The sequence below is a fragment of the Hyperolius riggenbachi genome, chromosome 1, assembly GCF_040937935.1.
Source record: "Hyperolius riggenbachi isolate aHypRig1 chromosome 1, aHypRig1.pri, whole genome shotgun sequence".
Taxonomy (NCBI): domain Eukaryota; kingdom Metazoa; phylum Chordata; class Amphibia; order Anura; family Hyperoliidae; genus Hyperolius; species Hyperolius riggenbachi.
Genome location: NC_090646.1, coordinates 483932593 through 483950485, shown reverse-complemented (window position 1 = coordinate 483950485; position 17893 = coordinate 483932593). Strand labels below are relative to the sequence as shown.

The 17893-nt window shown below is 48.5% G+C and overlaps 1 protein-coding gene across 3 annotated transcripts in view; it reads right to left on the bottom strand.

The window, feature by feature from the left end:
* LOC137521936 (immunoglobulin mu heavy chain-like) overlaps window positions 1-17893 on the bottom strand; it is a 956922-nt gene that overhangs the window by 655687 nt on the left and 283342 nt on the right. The window contains exons 1-2 of one of the 3 annotated variants that reach the window (XM_068241886.1): window positions 9490-9556; window positions 9082-9399 (exon numbers count right to left, since the gene is read on the bottom strand). The exons of the other annotated variants lie outside the window; for them this stretch is intronic. Coding sequence (XP_068097987.1) covers window positions 9082-9399; window positions 9490-9535 — 364 coding nt within the window. The 5' untranslated portion in view covers window positions 9536-9556. Of the gene's footprint in view, window positions 1-9081; window positions 9400-9489; window positions 9557-17893 lie in introns of those variants that run through there. 3 annotated transcript variants of the gene reach the window in all.

Here is a 17893-nt window from a genome sequence, read left to right as displayed (position 1 = left end):
AAGGAGATCGCGCGCAGGCTGCACGCGCATCTCCTTCTTGGGGGCAGAGCTCCGCCCCGCCTTCAGTCTCCGAGCGGCAATCGCTCTATTTACATGTACAGCGCTGTGATCGGCAGCAGCGCTGTACTGGGGACAGCCGTGTGACACGGCTGTCCCCTCCATAGGCTGGACAGTGATCGGCTGTCATAGGCTGAAGCCTATGACAGCTGATCACCCTGATTGGCTGGCAGAGGGAGGGAGGGAGGGAGCAGGGGGATACAAATTAAAAAAATGCTATTTTTATTAAAAAACAAATGAAATAAATATCTATATTAAAAAAATAAACAACTTTGGAGCGATCAGACCCCACCAACAGAGAGCTCTGTTGGTGGGGGGAAAAGGGGGGGGGGGGAATCAATCATGTGCTGTGTTGTGCAGCCCTGCAGCTTGGCCTTACAGCTGCAGTGGTCAATTAGGGAAAAAACAGGCTGGTCTTTAGGGGGTTTTTAACACTGCAGTTCTCAAGTTGTTAAACAATATTTATCATTTTTACTGGTCCTCATTTTAGTAAACTTAAAAATAGAGATTACAGTGGGGAATAGAAGAATATCAGTATTATAAACGATTATCTAAACAACATTTTTAATATAAACAATATTTTACTCGCCCATTTTACTAAACAATAACTTTAATATCTGGCATTTATACCTGGCGCCCTTTTTAGCTGGGGCCCTTATTATTCACACACCCCTTCCCGGGATCCAGCACTGCAATTCTTCCTCCTGTCCTCCGAGTGGCACTCTACCCCTATGGTGAGATCACCGCCTCTCATCAGGTTCATTGTAAAAAAAAAGTTAAGGGTGCTCAGTGCACTTTAACCACTTGAGGACCCACCCTTTACCCCCCCTTAAGGACCAGCGCTGTTATTTGTGATCTGTGCTGGGTGGGCTCTACAGCCCCCAGCACAGATCAGGGTGCATCCAGAGCGATCAGATCGCCCCCCTTTTTCCCCCACTATGGGGATGATGTGCTGGGGGGGTCTGATCGCTCCTGCCTGCCGGTGTTGCGGGGGGGGGCACCTCAAAGCCCCCCTCCGCGGCGAAATCCCCCCCCCCCCTCCCTCTCCTACCTGGCCCCCTGGTGTTCCGGGCTGCACAGGACGCTATCCGTCCTGTGCAGCCAGTGACAGAACGTCCCCTGTCACATGGCGGCGATCCCCGGCCGCTGATTGGCCGGGGATCGCCGATCTGCCTTACGGCGCTGCTGCGCAGCAGCGCGTACAATGTAAACAAAGCGGATTATTTCCGCTTGTGTTTACATTTAGCCTGCGAGCCGCCATCGGCGGCTCGCAGGCTATTCACGGAGCCCCCCGCCGTGAATTGACAGGAAGCAGCCGCTCGCGCGAGCGGCTGCTTCCTGATTAATCAGCCTGCAGCTGGCGACGCAATACTGTGTCGCTGGTCCTGCAGCTGCCACTTTGCCGACGCGCGGTATGAGTGCGCGGTCGGCAAGTGGTTAAAGGTACCAAGTGCGTTACTGTCTCTCCGTTCAGTTAAGGGGACCAGACCACTTGCCTTTCAACATCACGGTACAGTTTGGGTATCGCCTTTTTTGAGAAATAATTGTGGCCTGGTATCTTCCATTGCGGTGTGTGGCTTTTACTTTTGTGTGCTGCTTTTCCTCAGATGGTCATCCCATTGCAGTTTGTGCTTTGTCATCATGTGCCTTCATAAGGAAGTTGTCCCTACGCGGGTCTTGGTCTTTCCACGGCTCAATTTTTGGTGGCAGAGAGTACAGATGGCATTGCTCTCATCTGAGGCAAAAATTTCCACACTGCTGAGCCCTGGGATGATGGCACTTTGGTGGTGGCGGCCGACTGAGTGTTAAGTGGGATGCCAGAATCAGAGCAGGAGGAGGAAAATATGTCACGGTTCTGTGCGGAAGCTGAGGAAGATGAGGTGTTCTGTGTTAAATAGTCAAGTACGTCCTGACAATCTTGGGGTTGATGGCACGTGCCTTCTGAACACTGTACTTTGGTCCAGGGCCACACGAAATCACGGCAGCATGACCTCGAATAGACCTACCGGGTGGCCTGCCTCTGCCTGTTTTTCCCATATTGGGATGGGATGAAGTGAAAGGTATGCACTGACTTGACTAATACAATGTGCAGTCAACTGAACAGGTGTGCAGTGACTAGTATTACAAATGTGCAGCAGTTACACACACAGGTACCGTCAACAGGTATTCAGTGACTGCTCTATAATATGACACGGCGTGCTGTCATGCAGGTGCACTGAACAGGTATGCAGTGATTAGTATTACAAATGAGCAGCTGTCACACATACAGGTACCGTCAACAGGTATGCAGTGACTGCTATATAATATAACACGGCGTGCTGTCACGCAGGTGCACTAAACAGGTATGAAGTGACTAGTATTACAAATGAGCAGCTGTCACACACACAGGTACCATCAACAGGTATGCAGTGACTGCTATATAATATAACACGGCGTGCTGTCATGCAGGTGCACTGAACAGGTATGCAGTGACTAGTATTACAAGTGAGCAGCTGTCACACACACAGGTACCGTCAACAGGTACGCAGTGACTGCTATATAATATAACACTGCGTGCTGTCACGCAGGTGCAATGAACAGGTATGCAGTAACTAGTATTACAAACGAGCAGCTGTCACACACGTGCAGTGAAAAGGTAGTCACTGAATGTGCTGGAACTTGCAGTATAGGAATTAACAAGGAACAGCTGTGACTGACTGACAAAAAAAAAACAGATCACAAGAACAACATTAGCTCTCAAAAGAGCTGTTGTGGGGTGCTTTTTAGCAATAAGTAACAGCAAGGAGCAAGCTAACAAGTCTAACTATAGCCTAACTAAGCTTTCCCTAATGTCTCTGCAGCAAACTCTCTCTTCTCTAATTACTGCAGCAACACCGAATGAGGAAAATGGCCGATGCTGCTGCTTTTTATTAGGGGGGTAGGCTCCAGGAGGAGTGTGTAGCCTGATTGGCTATCATGTGTCTGCTGACTGTGATCTAGAGGGTCAAAGTTGAGCCTAATGATGTAGTATAGGGGCTAGTCAAACTCGCCACAAAGTTCACGTTTCGACGCGACCGCGAACCGAAGTTCGCTCTAATAAGTTCACGGTCGAGTCATTCGGGCCATCTCTAACCGACTGCGCCCAAGTGTCCCCAGTCTGGTGAGTCCTACTCTAACCATGAAAAAATGCTAGTTTTTATTAGCGTTCTAGTAGGACCCATTCCAATAGCCCAAGAGTCAACTAAATGGGAAAAAGGAAATTAAAAACACCTCACCTTCTTACTAGCTACTGACTGAACTCTGAGCTCTGCTCATTTATATGCTTAACTGTGCTAGAGGTGGGCGTGGTTATGCACGCTCACAGGGGACAATAATATACTGTATACTGGGGGATGAGAAGCACAAACCATATTAAATGCAATACTATGCAAAGCATGCATGCTTTGCACACAAACCAAATTATATGCAAAAAGAAAAAGAGGTGAGTGGACTCACCTTAAAACCCCCAGCGAAAAATGGGCGTGGTCACACCGCAGAATGTGGGCATGGTCATGGGTGGCGCCAGATATACATGACCATAGCAGTGGTGTAAAAGGTCTGCTGGGGAAGTTTGAGTTCTGCCGTAGTACATCCCCCAAAAATAGATGTGATCTGATAGCATTTCACCAAAAATACATGTAATCTATTCTATCTATTCTATTTCACCAAAAATACAGGTCTGACAGCAGTTCCCCCAAAATAGCCCAGTATAGCTAGCCAGGTCTATAGGTGTCCCCAGTATATGTACCCAAGTGTATAGTTGTCCCCAGAATAGGTAGCCAGGTGTATAATGTCCCCAGAATAGCTAGCCAGGTGTATAGGTGTCCCCAGTATATGTAGCCAGGTGTATAGGTGTCCCTAGTATATGTAGCCAGGTGTCCCCAGAAGGAGGGTAGGCAGCGCAGTGGAGGGGGAGTAGTGGGCACAGTGGTGGGAAAGGGGGGGGGAGCGTCTCCTCCCCTTCCCTCACCTTGAGGCTCCCCCTCCCTCGCTCTCTGCTCCAAAACTAAACATTTGCGGTGGCTGTCAGCGGGCGGGGACTTACCTCCTCCTCCTTCTGGCAGGTGTTGAAGCTCAACATTGCTGCTGGTCTGGTCTGGTCTAGACCAGAGCAGTGGCATGCAGAACTTCTCCTGGAGCTTGGCGCCCACTGATGCCTGCTGTCAGCCACCGCAAATGTTTAGTTCTGGAGCGGAGAGCGAGGGAGCCCCAAGGTGAGGGAAGGGGGGGAGACATCCCCCTTCCCCACCACTGTGCCCACTACTCCCCCTCTACTGTGCTGCCTACCCTCCACTGTATCCATGCTAGGGTGGACGACGTCCACTCTCCGGAAAAAGTAGGTGGATGTCGTCCACCCGCGTTCACGCCCGACTCGGCCCTGCTACTTGCTTTGCATAGTATTGCATATCATTTGGTTTGTGCTTCTCATCCCCCAGTATATACTGTATTTATAGTCCCATTGCCAGGGTATGTATTTGGTTGTTGGGTCTGGTCAGTTTTTCTAACCTTGACACACAGTCACTTAAAGACCAAGTTTGTGAGTTTTGGGGTCCCTGAGATCAATAATGTGAGAATGGAAGCAGTTTATCAATCAAACAAATGTGATGGCTGTTTGTGGCTCCGCCCCTTTTATAAATTAGAACACCAGTCACCCAATGACCAACTGTTTGAGGCCACTGCCATTAACAGTGTAACAGTGTAAGAAAGGCAGCAGTTTTAATGTTCCCTTTGAAATTGTGATTGGCTGTTTTAGGTTCCATCCACTTTTATAAATATTAAACCCAGTGACCCAGTGACCAACTGTGGCAAGCTTGAGAACCCTGCCATTAAAAGTGTAAGAATGGCTGCAGTATGCAATTCCCATTGAAAATGGATTGCTGAAATGTGATTGGCTGTTTTATGCTCCACCTACTTTCCCTGAATTTTTCATGTTGGTCACCAAGTGACCAACTGTACCAAATTTGGGGACTTTGGCTTTATTATTATGGGAATGGCAACCTTTTCCATTTCCATTTGTGTGAATAGGTGAAATCTGATTGGCTGTTTGTGGTTCTGCTCAGGTGTGCGGTTGGATGTGAGATCACAAGAACATATCTTCCCAGTTAGCTGTATGGAAGATTTTAAAAAATCAATGAAGAGAGGAGGAAAGCGCCGGCACTGCTGTCAATCACATTTATTTGTTCTGCAATAAGTAACATGTAAATACATGCAGGCATAAAAACATTGTGGTGGGGACACGTACCCTGAGGTGGATGGTTGTGGCGTGATGGTGGGTGCAGAGGGAGGAAGAGCCTGACGGCCGTTCCGCGCTGTGCGCTTCTACGGAGGCTGCAAACGAGGTAATGGGACAAGCGGCCTAAATACCTTTACTAGGCGGCGTGCGGCGTCCTGCCACTCAAAGTCCCGCCCCTCTATCAACACAGGTCACTCCGTCTCGGCTGCGTAACACCCGGAAGCAGCCCGAGACGAGTGACGTCAGGTGTTTCCTAACAATGGAGGCCTGTAAGGGGAACGCTTGTATTGGGTTCCCCAAGCGGCTATTGCGACTCAGGCTATTCCGTCATCTGGAAAGATGTGCTGCCATCTTGTGGCATATATGGATATGCAGCTAAAAAACGTGCAGCTCAAGCCTGGATATCTTCCAAAAAATTATGGAAAAAGATATGAAAGCTGAAATGTACCCTCAATCCCCAGGAAACCTAACGCCACAGGAGGAGAGAGCCCTTAAGTGGTTACAAAAGAGGCCCGACCTTCAAATTAAAAGTGCAGATAAGGGAGGGAGCATTGTCATTATGACAGAACAGCAATACAAGTCAGAGGCTCTAAGGCAACTACAGGATATCAGTACCTATAGGCCCTTACATCAGGACCCCACAATAGGCTATCAGGCCCGAATGAGATCCCTCCTTAGACGGGGTGCAGAAAAAGGTCTAATTAATATCAAATTGGCCAATGACCTGCTTCCCGATTTTCCTATTAGGCCAGTGTAGTACCACGTGCCGAAGGTGCACAAGTCCCGGACCAACCCTCCGGGCCGGCCCATTGTCTCCGGCATTGGGTCGGTGACGGAACGATTGTCCAGATATCTGGACCACGTCCTGAGACCCCTTTTAGATGAGATTCCATCTCATCTGGGGGACATGCTTGATGTCCTTAAGGGGATCGATGATTTGACGTGGGTCCAGGGTGATACACTTGCTACGATCGACGTGGAGAGTCTGTACAGCCGCATCCCCCATGAGTTGGGGGTGCGGGCGGTGAGAGTCTTCCTCGACAGGACCGACAAAAGCAATGAGTACAAGGACTTTTTGTGTGAATGCCTCACCTTTGTATTGACCCATAACGCTTTTCTTTTCGACGGGAGTTGGTACTGGCAGGTGGCGGGGACGGCCATGGGAACGGCGGTCTCCTGCACCTATGCCAATATTTTTTTGGCATGGTTTGAGGAAATATACGTCCACACGGATGCCAATCCCTTTCGTGGCCAACTCAGGATGTGGTCCAGGTATGTGGACGACATCCTTATCTTTTGGTCCGGGACTTGTGCAGCTTTTTATGACTTTGTGGCGTACATCAGTAATAACCCCATGAATATGGCCTTTACTGCTGTTATCAGTGAGAGCAGGGTACCCTTCCTAGATTTGGAGTTGGTGATACTGGGTGATACCCTGGTTCCCAGAGGGTTTCGGAAACCCACTGCCTCAAATGCCCTCCTACACAAGTCAAGCTTCCATCCCCAACATGTAACCCAGTCAATACCATACAGCCAATTCCTCAGGCTGCGCAGGAATAATACAGAGGACGATACCTTTGTCACGCAGTCAGAGGACTTGGGGGGCAGACTATTGAGTAGGGGATATGAACAGGAGACAATCCAAAAAGCCTTTAAAGCAGTACGTAGGATTGACAGGAAAGATCTCCTTAAAAGGCACAAGCACAAGAGGAAATCCCTTAGTGAGGGCCAAGTTCCATTTACATTTCAGTATTCCCCTATGGCCAACAAATTGATGGAAATCACGAAGAAAAATTGGGACATCCTCCTTGGGGACCCCCTCTTGAGGCCCCTAGTTAAAGATGGACCTCTTTTTTCATATAGGAAGGCCCCAACCATTGGATCCAAAATCACTAGGAGCGAGTTTGTCTCGCAGAGAAATGGAAACTGGTTGAGTGACCATCTGCCACAGGGGAATCACCGGTGTGGTAGGTGCGTATCGTGTGAATTTATGGCCACCGGCTCCCAGCACCAAGTGGGTCCCCTCTCGCGTCTTACGCGGGAATTTATCACATGCCAAACGTCGTTTGTAGTGTATGCGCTGTGGTGCCCCTGTGGCAGATTTTATATAGGAGAGACCACGAGGCCACTCACAAGGAGATTTCGTGAACACTTCCATTCCATAGAGTCGGGCAAGGGTTCCACCCGGGTCATTACCCATATTAGGGAAGCCCATCAGGGGGACCCTACAAAACTGACCTTTGCAGGACCGAGGCATGTGTTTCCCCCGAGACGTGGAGGCAACAGGGAGAGGATCCTAAAGAAAGAAGAAGCACGGATGATACTTCAATCCGATGCGATGGGCCCTCTTGGCATGAACGATCACACTGACCTTGCATGCTTCTTGGACCCACAGATCTGATATCAGTGGGTCACTTGCATCTATGAACCATTACCTGCAGTATATCTCTTTTAATACATGAATGTAATGTGTACCTTCCCAGGGGGGTCTGATGTATGGTCACCCACCCCTGGCATGCACTGGCCACTCCCTGCCCCTTACATACAACTTGTGGATGCAGGTCATCCTAGAGATAGTTTGTCCACACAATAACGGGATTCCCCCTCCCCTCTAGATTGCCGTTCCAGGTTAGTTGTTTTTAATTCTTCCCCCCTTTTTTTATCACCACTTCAGGTTTACTAATAGCCACATGTGTAGGGTGTAGATACACACTTAGATGCAATGGGTACTTTCATGCCACGACCCCATTACCTAACACATCATGTTTTAAAAATTCTTATAATTAAAATTAATTGATTAATAAATTAATTATACATCACTTACTGCACTTCATTAGGGCTGACTTTGAGCATTAATTTCATACATGTCAATTACTCACACATGTATATTAGGTCATGCCCCCTACATTTGCTTATTTTATCCCTTCACGTATGGCCGTTTTTTAGCTGCATATCCATATATGCCACAAGATGGCAGCACATCTTTCCAGATGACGGAATAGCCTGAGTCGCAATAGCCGCTTGGGGAACCCAATACAAGCGTTCCCCTTACAGGCTTCCGTTGTTAGGAAACACCTGACGTCACTCGTCTCGGGCTGCTTCTGGGTGTTACGCAGCCGAGACGGAGTGACCTGTGTTGATAGAGGGGCGGGACTTTGGCGGCAGGACGCCGCACGCCGCCTAGTAAAGGTATTTAGGCCGCTTGTCCCATTACCTTGTTTGCAGCCTCCGTAGAAGCGCACAGCGCGAAACGGCCGTCAGGCTCTTCCTCCCTCTGCACCCACCATCACGCCACAACCATCCACCTCAGGGTACGTGTCCCCACCACAATGTTTTTATGCCTGCATGTATTTACATGTTACTTATTGCAGAACAAATAAATGTGATTGACAGCAGTGCCGGCGCTTTCCTCCTCTCTTCATTGATATAGACATACTGCTGCCTGAGCACGCTGAGATTCACCTGGCCGCACCTGATTGTGTGGATTGAGTCATCCCCCCTTCCATCTTAATAGAAGTCCACTGTCTGTAGTGCCAGCGCTTTCCACACCTCTACCCTCCACAGATTTTAAAAAATGAATGAATTGGTTATTAATGCATACATTAGTTGTCAGACTTTGATTTCACAAAAATATTTTGCATTTTAATTGTATTAGAGCCTTTATTTCTTGCTGTTTACTGTGGTTGTCTTTTTGCTTGTGTCCAAATCCTATCATTCTCATTCCATTGTAAGCAAGTATTTGCACGGGTTGTCTTTTACTTTGGTATGCTGTGGTCGTCGTGCACAATAATACTTTGCAGATTCCTCAAGTTTCACCCCAGTGAGTTTAAAGTAAACTTCCTGTTTGCCTATGTCTCTGGAGAGAGTCAGCCTACCCTGAACAGAACTGCCATAATATTTGTCTTCATTATAGCATATTGACCCGAACCACTCCAGCCCTTTTCCCTCAGGCTGTCGGATCCAGTCCACACAGAGCAGGTTGCTGCTGTCAGTGAGGGAGGCTCCAGTCACTTTACAGGTCATCTGCAGGGTCTCTGCTGGCTTCACTGTTCCTGGTCCAGACTCCACCAATGAGATTTGTGACAGGACATCTGCAAATAAACAGCATATTTTATCGTTTACAGGCTTATATAATTAAATGATGAAAGTAGCGTTCAGATTAGGAACATATTGCAACACACCTTGTACTAAACACACCACACTTAGTAACCTCAGAAGAGTCTTCATGTCTGAGAGTAAACTGTGGATTAAGTTGCGCTGTATGTTTTTTCTCTCCTGCAGACCCATCTATTTAAGAGGAAACCTATATGAATACATTTACATAAACTGAAATCATAAGATGGGTTGGCCACAATTAGTTTGTTTTTACATGCTGTAACGTCAGCAGCTGTAACAGGGATCCATGTCAGGAAGCAGCTGCAGATGGCAGTGAAGAGTATAAACCTAAAGCTGGGACAACTTGATAGCCTTTATGCTCCACCACTACCCAGTTTTGAGAAGCTGATACAGCGCTCACCGTACTATACTGTTACTTGGTATGCGGCCAGCTGTCCAAGAGTGAAAACCAACAGATTCCCCTCACAAGGCTGAGTTAAATTCACAGCAGCGCGTCCAAGATTCTTCCTGTGTCGTGCCAACTAATCATACACCTAGGTCAGGGAAATAAAAGCACATAGCGCATGATCCCTTGTCACTAGTACACCCTGTGTTTAAACACACACACTGTGCAAGGGATTTTCAGCCACCGCATGCAGGATTGGGGATCACTCTCCCCCCCACGTTTCCCTGCTCACCAGAGGTGTTCTTTAAATCAGGCACATCAACATAGTCATCAGTAAACCTCAGCGGCGAAATCTCTAAGAAGATATAAACAGACCGCCTCTCATAGCATAATATCCTCTTTAATCGGAATAAAACCCGCAATCAAATTTGCGTACCAAATATAAAAGTATAAAAAGCGCATCTCACAACTCCATTAGTGCCCTCCAGGCTTCCCCGCCGTAGCACCGGCTGTGTCCGTCCGTGATGTTACTGGCCAAGCGTGCGTGCTCAGAAGCTCCGCCCTACGCGCTTCGTCACTCAATGGGGCTCTGAGCACGCCGCACGCTACAAGGAACTTAATATGCGAATGCCCGCCCATGCCACCTCCCACCACACTATGACCTCGACTAGGGTGCTCGTCAATTGGCTCAGTCGGTGGTGGGGGCGGAAACCTGGCAGGCTCACAGCACACATGCTATTACGGAACTCCGTATAATCATAACAGTACACCTTCCCCACATATTCACCCCCTACGTGTATTACAATCCCTCATCGCCTCCGTATTCAATCATGTTTCAGATTCCGCCTCGCCCATACGTATATTAGGTAAATTTAGACATCACAACCACTATATCCCCACGTGCCCCTACATTTACACATTGAATATCCCCGAGACCTCGCAAAGTCTCACCCCCCCCCCCCCCCCAAGGGCTCCAAAACCCAACGTGTTACCTGTCATTACTAGTGTGCTACACACCAACACCCTACCACTCTCTCACATAAGGCAGCCCCGTTCCCATTTTTGAAAGACACAACCACTCTTGAGTACTTATGTCTGCTACATTACCAAAGCCCATTCAGATATTTATATGTAAAGAATTCATGGGCAAAAACAAATACTTAGACACACTTGGAGAATTAGATATCTACATACATTGCTGACATCAGATAAAAAACCTTAGGCTATATAAGTTTAGCCCACCTTCACATCCTGCAGGTGGCCAGGCTATCAGATACGATTATCTTTTTGTACATTAGTCATTGGAAATAAAACAGTTAATATCAACCTCGATGTTTAGTCCATTCGGTGTCAACGACCCCAACCTATGGATCCATCGGGTTTCCAATTTCGACAGCTCTCTCAACCGGTTGCAGCCCCTCCAACTTGGGGTCATTTTCTCTAACACACAAAAGCTCAAGCCAACTGGATTGCAACCATGTTTAGTTTTAAAGTGGGCAGAGACACTGTGGTCCTCATGACCCTTTTTGATTTTGTATATGTGTTTACCAATGCGGGTTTTTAGGTCCCTAGTGGTTCTACCCACATATTGGACCCCACAGTTACACCACAAAAGGTAGACCACATACGTAGATGTACAGGTGACAAAAGACTTTATCTTAAAAGTTTTACGATTATAGTGGGAAATGATGGACCTAATTATTTCCCTCCTATTAGTCAGGCCACAGCCCTGGCATCCTCCAAGGGCATCCCGAAAGTTGGGTGCCCTGCGATAGACAAAATTGGGCTTACTAGGTAGTGCTCGTCGTTTAAAAAAGGGGTATAATGAGGCCCAGCTGGATTCTACCATTCAGCAGGTGAGAAATCTGGACAGAAAAGCATTGGTAGGGGTAAAACCCACGGCACAACGGGCATATAATGAGCTTACGTTTATCAGCAATTATAGCTTGCAATATAAATCGGTGGAGAAAATATTTAAAAAGCATTGGCCCATTTTGACCAGCGATCCGGTCCTGCTACGAGCACTACCTAGTAAGCCCAATTTTGTCTATCACAGGGCACCCAACTTTCGGGATGCCCTTGTCCCTAGCTGTGTGGACCCACCTGTGAGCCGGGGGGCCAGCAGCTGGCAACTCCCTGGATTCTATCCGTGTGGAGGATGCCAGGGCTGTGGCCTGACTAATAGGAGGGAAATAATTAGGTCCATCATTTCCCACTATAATCATAAAACTTTTAAGATAAAGTCTTTTGTCACCTGTACATCTACGTATGTGGTCTACCTTTTGTGGTGTAACTGTGGGGTCCAATATGTGGGTAGAACCACTAGGGACCTAAAAACCCGCATTGGTGAACACATATACAAAATCAAAAAGGGTCATGAGGACCACAGTGTCTCTGCCCACTTTAAAACTAAACATGGTTGCAATCCAGTTGGCTTGAGCTTTTGTGTGTTAGAGAAATTGACCCCAAGTTGGAGGGGCTGCAACCGGTTGAGAGAGCTGTCGAAATTGGAAACCTGATGGATCCATAGGTTGGGGTTGTTGACACCGAATGGACTAAACATCGAGGTTGATATTAACTGTTTTATTTCCAATGACTGATGTACAAAAAGATAATCGTATCTGATAGCCTGGCCACCTGCAGGATGTGAAGGTGGGCTAAACTTATATAGCCGAAGGTTTTTTATCTGATGTCAGCAATGTATGTAGATATCTAATTTTCCAAGTGTGTCTAAGTATTTGTTTTTGCCCATGAATTCTTTACATATAAATATCTGAATGGGCTTTGGTAATGTAGCAGACATAAGTACTCAAGAGTGGTTGTGTCTTTCAAAAATGGGAACGGGGCTGCCTTATGTGAGAGAGTGGTAGGGTGTTGGTGTGTAGCACACTAGTAATGACAGGTAACACGTTGGGTTTTGGAGCCCTTCGGGGGGGGGGGGGGGGGTGAGACTTTGCGAGGTCTCGGGGATATTCAATGTGTAAATGTAGGGGTACGTGGGGATATAGTGGTTGTGATGTCTAAATTTACCTAATATACGTATGGGCGAGGCGGAATCTGAAACGTGATTGAATACGGAGGGGATGAGGGATTGTAATACACGTAGGGGGTGGATATGTGGGGAAGGTGTACTGTTATGATTATACGGAGTTCCGTAATAGCATGTGTGCTGTGAGCCTGCCAGGTTTCCGCCCCCACCACCGACTGAGCCAATTGACGAGCACCCTAGTCGAGGTCATAGTGTGGTGGGAGGTGGCATGGGCGGGCATTCGCATATTAAGTTCCTTGTAGCGTGCGGCGTGCTCAGAGCCCCTGATGAGTCACGCCCCATTGAGTGATGAAACGCGTAGGGCGGAGCTTCTGAGCACGCACGCTTGGCCAGTAACATCACGGACGGACACAGCCGGTGCTACGGCGGGGAAGCCTGGAGGGCACTAATGGAGTTGTGAGATGCGCTTTTTATACTTTTATATTTGGTACGCAAATTTGATTGCGGGTTTTATTCCGATTAAAGAGGATTTTATGCTATGAGAGGCGGTCTGTTTATATCTTCTTAGACATTTCGCCGCTGAGGTTTACTGATGACTATGTTGATGTGCCTGATTTAAAGAACACCTCTGGTGAGCAGGGAAACGTGGGGGGGAGAGTGATCCCCAATCCTGCATGCGGTGGCTGAAAATCCCTTGCACAGTGTGTGTGTTTAAACACAGGGTGTACTAGTGACAAGGGATCATGCGCTATGTGCTTTTATTTCCCTGACCTAGGTGTATGATTAGTTGGCACGACACAGGAAGAATCTTGGACGCACTACCCAGTTTTGGTTTGGGGCAGATGGTGGCTACCATGAGGAAGAAGGTTGCTGGTGGAAGTCTGCTGCCCTCAGGGTCGGATTTGTACTTTCCAGCGCCCTAGGCCGGCTGTCACCAACCGCCCCCCCTCCACCCCCATTCTGTTCAGCTCTAGTGATCACTGGGTTAAATGGGCTCCTGTCTGTTTGCGGCTTTGCGCCCCCCCGTTCAAACAAAGAAACAGTGCATGCTCTGTCCACTCCATGTAATTTTGCACTCCAGCCTGGATGCACAGCAGCCGATAGTGTTCAGGGCTTGCATATTTCAGAAATGATGCTCATATATGACACTTCCATAACACTCCAAGCCTCAGCTGCTGTGCACCTGCATACAGAAGTGTGAAATTACAAGAAGCCCGAGAGGACAGAGTTTGCACTGCTTCTTTGTCCTTTGTGCGACTTGCTTCAGTCAGAGCAACAAACAGGTGATGGTGCAGCGCAAAGGAGAGAAACCCATCCAAAACAGAGACCAGGTAAATATAAGGATCCGACACTATATACACTGGCATAGATGTAGTGTAATGCTAGGCACACACGACACAATTCTGACAGATTTACTGTCAGATCGATTATTTCCAATGTCTGATCTGATTTTCGATCAATTTTTCAATCGATTTTCCGTTCATTTCTATGAAAAAATCATTCAGAAAATCTATCGGATAGCAGATCGGACATGTTGGAAATAGTCGATCTGACAGTAAATCTGTCAGAAAATTGCATCATGTGTACCTAGCATAAGCTCAGGTGTACTTTACACAGTGACAATTTCGCACTTGGGGCAAGTTAGTGTTGGGCAAACACCTGGATGTTCGGGTTTGCGAACGTTCGCCGAACATGGCCGCGATGTTCGGGTGTTCGCGCCGAACTCCGAGCATAATGGAAGTCAATGGGGACCCGAACTTTCATGCTTTGTAAAGCTTCCTTACATGCTACATACCCCAAATTTGCAGGGTATGTGCACCTTGGGAGTGGGTACAAGAGGAAAAAAAATTAGCAAAAAGAGCTTATAGTTTTTGAGAAAATCGATTTTAAAGTTTCAAAGGGAAAACTGTCTTTTAAATGCGGGAAATGTCTGTTTTCTTTGCACAGGTAACATGCTTTTTGTCGGCATGCAGTCATAAATGTAATACAGATAAGAGGTTCCAGGAAAAGGGACCGGTAACGCTAACCCAGCAGCAGCACACGTGATGGAACAGGAGGAGGGCGGCGCAGGAGGAGAAGGCCACGCTTTGAGACACAACAACCCAGGCCTTGCATGAGGACAAGAAGCGTGCGGATAGCAATGCATTTTGTCGCCATGCAGTCATAAATGTAATACAGATAAGAGGTTCTGTAAAAAGGGACCGGCAACGCTAACCCAGCAGCAGCACACGTGATGGAACAGGAGGAGGCGCCGGAGGAGAAGGCCACGCTTTCAGGCGCAACCCAGGCCTTGCATGAGGACAAGAAGCGTGCGGATAGCAATGCATTTTGTCGCCATGCAGTCATAAATGCAATACAGATGAGAGGTTCAATAAACAGGGACCGGAAACGCTAACCCATCACAGATGTTCATTGTTCATGTTACTTGGTTGGGGTCCGGGAGTGTTGCGTAGTCGTTTCCAATCCAGGATTGATTCATTTTAATTTGAGTCAGATGGTCTGCATTTTCTGTGGAGAGGCGGATACGCCGATCTGTGACGATGCTTCCGGCAGCACTGAAACAGCGTTCCGACATAACGCTGGCTGCCGGGCAAGCCAGCACCTCTATTGCGTACATTGCCAGTTCGTGCCAGGTGTCTAGCTTCGATACCCAATAGTTGAAGGGTGCAGATGGATTGTTCAACACAGCTACGCCATCTGACATGTAGTCCTTGACCATCTTCTCCAGGCGTACGGTGTTGGAGGTGGGTCTGCACGCTTGCTGTTCTGTGGGCTGCTGCATGGGTGTCAGAAAATTTTCCCACTCCAAGGACACTGCCGATACCATTCCCTTTTGGGCACTAGCTGCGGCTTGTGTTGTTTGCTGCCCTCCTGGTCGTCCTGGGTTTGCGGAAGTCAGTCTGTCGGCGTACAACTGGCTAGAGGAGGGGGAGGATGTCAATCTCCTCTCTAAAGTCTCCACAAGGGCCTGCTGGTATTCTTCCATTTTGACCTGTCTGACTCTTTCTTCAAGCAGTTTTGGAACATTGTGTTTGTACCGTGGATCCAGAAGGGTATAAACCCAGTAATTGGTGTTGTCCAGAATGCGCACAATGCGTGGGTCGCGTTCAATGCAGTCTAGCATGAATTGAGCCATGTGTGCCAGAGTCCTGCCAGAATCCTCATCATCCTCTTGTGAGCGTTGTGATAGTTGTGATGCATCATAGTCGTCACCTTCTTCCTGGTCTGCTTCTGCTGACCATTCGCGCTGAATTGTGGAAGTCCAACGTGCACTGCTCTGGCCCTCGTCAGTGGTGGCATGAAATTCCTGCTCCAACTCCAGCTGTTCCTCCTCCTCTTCTTCGTCATAGCTGCTGGGGCCAGCGTTTCCTGAGGCAGATGGCCTGATGTTGGTATCATCACGCTGATCGTTTTCTCCTTCAGATTCCCCCAGTTGCATCATGACAGCTGTTTCCTTGATTTTCAACATTGACTTCTTCAGTGAACACAGCAGTGGTATGGTAATGCTGACTGAAGAGTTGTCACTGCTCATAAGCAACGTGGATTGCTCAAAATTTTGGAGGACTTGGCAGAGGTCCAACATGTTGGCCCAATCGTATCCACAGAAGCTTGGCAGCTGTACGGATGCGCCTCGGTACTGCGCCGTCATGTACTGGACCACTGCACTCTTCTGCTCGCAAAAGCGGGCTAGCATGTGCAGCGTAGAATTCCAGCGCGTAGGGACATCACACAGCAAGCGATGGTGGGGGAGATTGAAGCGCTTCTGCATCTTGGCGAGTGCCCCCGAAGCAGTACTGGAATTTCTACATTGTTTGGCCACTCGTCGCACCTTCAACAGAAGATCGGCCACGCCTGGGTATGTCCTCAGGAACCGCTGAACTACTAGGTTCATCACGTGCGCCAGGCAAGGGATGTGTGTCAGCTTAGCCAACCTTAAAGCGCGAATGAGATTACTCCCATTATCACACACAACCATGCCCGGTTTCAGGTCCAGCGGTGCCAGCCACAAATCCGTCTGTTCCTTTATTCCCCTCCAAATTTTCTCCCCTGTGTGCTGCTTATCCCCAAGGCAGATCAGCTTCAGCAACGCTTGCTGACGCATGCCAACAGCTGTGCTGCACTGCTTCCACGATCCTACTGCTGCTGGGTTAGCGTTTCCGGATGAGGTACAGCTTTGAGATGCGTTGGAGGAGAAGGAGTCAGAGAGGTAGGTGCTGCCAGGGGCGTAGCAATAGGGGTTGCAGAGGTTGCAACCGCATCGGGGCCCTTGGGCCAGAGGGGCCCCGGGGGGCTCATCCCTCAAACACAGTATTAGCTCTCTATTGGTCCTGTGCTCATAATATTCACTTCTATAGATGCTTTGAATAGTGGTAATCATTAACAAATTGTTCCCCACCCCCTTCTTGCACCTCTGACACTGTATTTGCCTTTGGCAGGTTTTGGTGCGCTGTATCAATTGTTATGTATAGAATGCTTGGGGGGCCCCAATATAAAACTTGCATCGGGGACCACAGCTCCTTAGCTACGCCACTGGGTGCTGCTGTTGTTATCCAGTGGGAGGGACGGCGGTGCAGCTGTTTGCGGCGTGGGCAACACCCGCGCTGTAGCAGGTGAGGAATCGCTGCTAGGCTCCACAAGGTTCACCCAGTGCGCAGTAAGGGAGATGTATCGACCCTGGCCGAACGCACTCGTCCAGGTGTCAGTGGTGAGGTGAACCTTGCAGGCAACGGCATCCTTCAAGCTTTGGGTTATTTTGCTGACCACGTGCTCATGCAACTCAGGCACTGCAGAGCGCGCAAAGTGGTAGCGGCTGGGAACCACGCACTGGCGAACCGAGGGGGCTATTCCGGGTGTCTGGAACACCCCCCCCCCTGCACTGGCGAACCGAGGGGGCTATTCCGGGTGTCTGGAACACCCCCCCTGCACTGAGCTGTGTATTCAGCCAGGGAAGCCTGCATAATATAAACAGCCTCATTCTCCCTCCCTTCTTACTTCTGGCGCCTCCCTCCAGCTAAAAGAATGAGAGAGGCAGCGGAGCCTGCAGTGAGAGAATGTTGATTCTGGAGTCCACTCTCCACAGCACAGAAGTGTCAGC